Source organism: Benincasa hispida, chromosome 8 (assembly GCF_027475165.1).
Source record: "Benincasa hispida cultivar pf3 chromosome 8, pf3_genome.v1.1, whole genome shotgun sequence".
Taxonomy (NCBI): domain Eukaryota; kingdom Viridiplantae; phylum Streptophyta; class Magnoliopsida; order Cucurbitales; family Cucurbitaceae; genus Benincasa; species Benincasa hispida.
Window position 1 is genome coordinate 3,400,044 of NC_143485.1, and position 3,774 is coordinate 3,403,817.

At 35.8% G+C, this 3,774-nt stretch overlaps 1 protein-coding gene across 1 annotated transcript; it reads left to right on the forward strand.

Moving 5' to 3' along the window:
* Positions 1 to 277: 277 nt before the first annotated feature.
* LOC120083266 (uncharacterized) lies at positions 278 to 2,917 on the forward strand. The gene is made up of 2 exons (XM_039038938.2): positions 278 to 949; positions 1,893 to 2,917. The coding sequence occupies exons 1-2, from the start codon at positions 400 to 402 to the stop codon at positions 2,675 to 2,677; spliced, it is 1,335 nt and encodes a 444-aa protein (XP_038894866.1). The 5' UTR covers positions 278 to 399; the 3' UTR covers positions 2,678 to 2,917.
* Positions 2,918 to 3,774: the final 857 nt, after the last annotated feature.

The following is a 3,774-nucleotide window of genomic DNA, read 5'->3' on the forward strand; positions in this document are numbered from 1 at the left end:
TCTATCTATAAAACTTAGAACCCATCTAAAAGATTTTCATATGTATGACACATAATTATTCCCCATTGCTGAAAGCTGCAGCAAAGAGCTTAAACTATGTATATATATATATATATATATATATATATATATATATGTAAATATATTTTGTTTCTGGACAAAGTAAAGAGCTTCATCAAGTTTACAACAATTGGAAGTTGACTTATGAGAAGTTAATTATTGGGTGGCCATGTGAATGGTTTATGAATTAAATAGCAAGTAAAGTTGATGATTCATTGGCTCCCAACCCAAACAGCTAAATTTAAGGCCACATCTTGGAGAAATTCACTATAAAAACGAGGTAGCTTCATGCATTTTCTACAATAACACATTTGAAAACAAATTAAATCAGCTTCCAATATGGCAAGAATCGCCATATTCCTCTTCTTGTTCTCTCTCTTCTTCTCAGCCGTGGTTGAGGGAGCTCCAAACGCCAAGAAAGTTAAATGCAACGACGATAACTATCCTCAATGTTACAAATCAGACCACTATTGTCCTGCTGATTGCCCTCAAACTTGTGTCGTAGATTGTTCATCTTGCCAACCTGTCTGCACTCCGCCGCCTCCTCCGCCATCACGCAAGCTAAAATCTCCCCCACCACCGTACATTTACTCTTCGCCCCCGCCACCACCTCCTTACATTTACTCTTCTCCCCCACCGCCACCTCCATACATTTACTCTTCGCCCCCGCCGCCACCTCCTAAAAGTTACGCTTCTTCCCCACCACCTCCGCCAGCTACGACTCCAACTCCTCCAACATCTCCACCCCCGTCATCCGAGACGTCGGGCCAAAAGAAAGCTAGGTGCAAGAATAGGGGCTATCCACATTGCTATGGCATGGAGCTAAGTTGTCCTAGTGCTTGTCCTGACCAGTGCGAGGTAGACTGTGTTACTTGCAGCCCTGTTTGCAGTAAGTTTCTCATACCTTTACAGTGGTTTATAAAATCTGATAGGCATGTGATATTAAAATGATCCAAATCAATATTATCGTCTTAAAAATGACTTAAAAATATACTTTTTATCCTCCAAAATTAATTTTAATGAAACGTAAGTTACATTTAAAAATGATGCTAAATAATAATAATAATAATTTTCATCTCATAAAGTTGGCTAATTAATAATAACAAATTTCATTCAATATTATGTGAATATATTTTCAAAATTTATAGCAAAAATGTTAATAAATAACAAAGAAAATTTGAAAAATCAACCAAAAAAAAATTAATAACAACTAAATTTAAGATTTCTGGAAAGTAAGACTAAAATTGGACATGTGAAAGTAAAGGGGCTAAAATTGAACAATCTTCAAAGTATAAAAAGGAAATAGTATCTTAACATTTATTATATTTTATCGAATATTCTGTATTCTATTATGGAAAATCAATTCACTCCACATATTCATATCGAACGCATGAAAAAAAGTTGACATGGACAAGATATTTAATCACCACATACAAAAATAATCACAATACACACAAGGTTTAAAATATTGTTAATATCGACCAAAATATCAATATCTCAATTTTATAAAAATGTTGATGGAAATATTGATAAATGTCGATGGCGATACGTATTTTTTTGAAAAACATTTAAAAGGAAAAACGTGGATTCTAAAAAGTAAATTATGTTTAAATTAATATAAATCAACATTATGCATTTTTTTATGAGATAAAACACTTGTTATAATATTATATTTATGTTAGATTGCAATTTTTTGCTATTATTTTTAATATTTATTCATTTATTTTAAAATGTTGATGAAATATGAATATATCAATTAGAAAACTTAGTACTGTATACATACCTTGCTTGTAAGTTACATAATTTTTTTCTTTAATTTAATGTATATACAGATTGCAACCGTCCAGGCTCAGTGTGCCAAGACCCAAAATTTGTTGGAGGAGATGGAATCACCTTCTATTTCCATGGCCAAAAAGACCAAGAATTTTGCATTGTCACTGACTCGAACCTCCACATCAACGCCCACTTCATCGGCCGACGAAACATCGACATGAAGCGGGACTTCACTTGGGTTCAATCACTTGGCATCCTCTTTGACTCCCACAAGCTCTTCATAGGCGCTCAGAAAACAGCAACATGGAATGATGCTATCGACCGTCTCTCCATCTCTCTTGACGATGAAACCATCCTCCTCCCTACTCAGGAGGGCGCAACGTGGAGTAATTCAACCTTCTATAAGGGAATGGTCATAACCAGAAGTAGAAACACAAACGCAGTCGAGATCAAAGTTCCTGGAAACTTCAAGATCAAAGCCGTCGTGGTTCCGATAACGGAAAAAGATTCAAGGGTCCATAATTATGGTATTACACAAGAGGATTGCTTTGCCCATTTGGACTTGAGCTTCAAGTTCTATGCATTGAGTGGGGATGTGAATGGGGTTTTGGGGCAAACTTACGGTAGCAACTATGTGAGCAAGGTCAAGATGGGAGTGGCAATGCCTGTTTTTGGTGGTGCCAATGAGTTTGCTTCTTCAAATCTTTTTGCCACGGATTGCCAAGTGGCACGTTTTAGCGGGCAGTTGGCTGGAAAAGATGACAGTTCTTTGGAGGCTGAAGTCTTTGCCAATATGAGCTGTGGCAGTGACATGGAAGGTGGAGGAGTTGTTTGCAAAAGATAAGCTTGATTTCCATTGGTGGATCAGATTCTTCATTCAAGGAAAGAATAAAATTTATGGTCCAATTAATTATATGTTAATAAATGTTTAATAAAGTGGGAACTTGAAATGTGAAAGCTTTGTGACCTTTTTCAGATATGAAAAAGGGTTTGTTTATGTATTATTTCATCCTTCTTAATTATCTTGAGATTATTTGTAAGAGAAAGATACCAATATTATGTGATATGTTTGAAAATTATTTAATATTTTCGCCCTCCATATTTCGCTTTTTATATGTATGAATATAATTATGTTATGGAGTTATTTAACAGGCCAATATTGCAATCTTGAGGTGGAGAAATAATGAGCTTTGGTTTAATTAGTATGAATAGACAAATATTGTGCTGGATAAGAGTTCAATATTGAGGTATTTTTAAAGAAAACAAGTTTGTAATTTTGACTACAAAGGATGGATGGTTTTATTAAATGAGAATTGGGTGTAAATTCTCATTCTATATATCCAAAAGTTCTATATGAATTGATGTTAACAAGTTTGGCCTAGGATTCAGAGTGCGCTACATATAAATCTTCTAATCCTAAAGTCGATTCTGCAACATGTATTATATGATATTCCTCTTTATTAATAAAATGGACATAGCTAATACTTTTTTTTACAATATATTTGTAGGGGACTTGAACCTCTCACTTCGAATTGAAAATACAAATACTATGTCAATGACCATTTTGGATAGCTGACACTTTACTAGTGAACTACATAAATCTATGTAATGAAGTTAACTATTGACTTTTTCTTGTTGCCTTTATTTCTTGATTTCAAATCATAAATATTAAGGGGGTGTTTGTTTCAAGGATTGGGATTTGATGGGTTAAGCATCCTAAGCCCAACCGTTATTTGGGCATGGATTGAGGAACATTGGCTTATCAGCCAACCTCCAAACACCACCATCGGTGACCACCGCGGCCAATCCCGGCAGCCACCTCCGATGAACCCCGCGACCAACTTCAGCACCATCTCTAGTGACTGTCGTTGACCAACTCTGGCCACCACCTCCGATGACTGCTACCGACCCACTCTGGTCGCCACCTCCTTCGACCGTCAT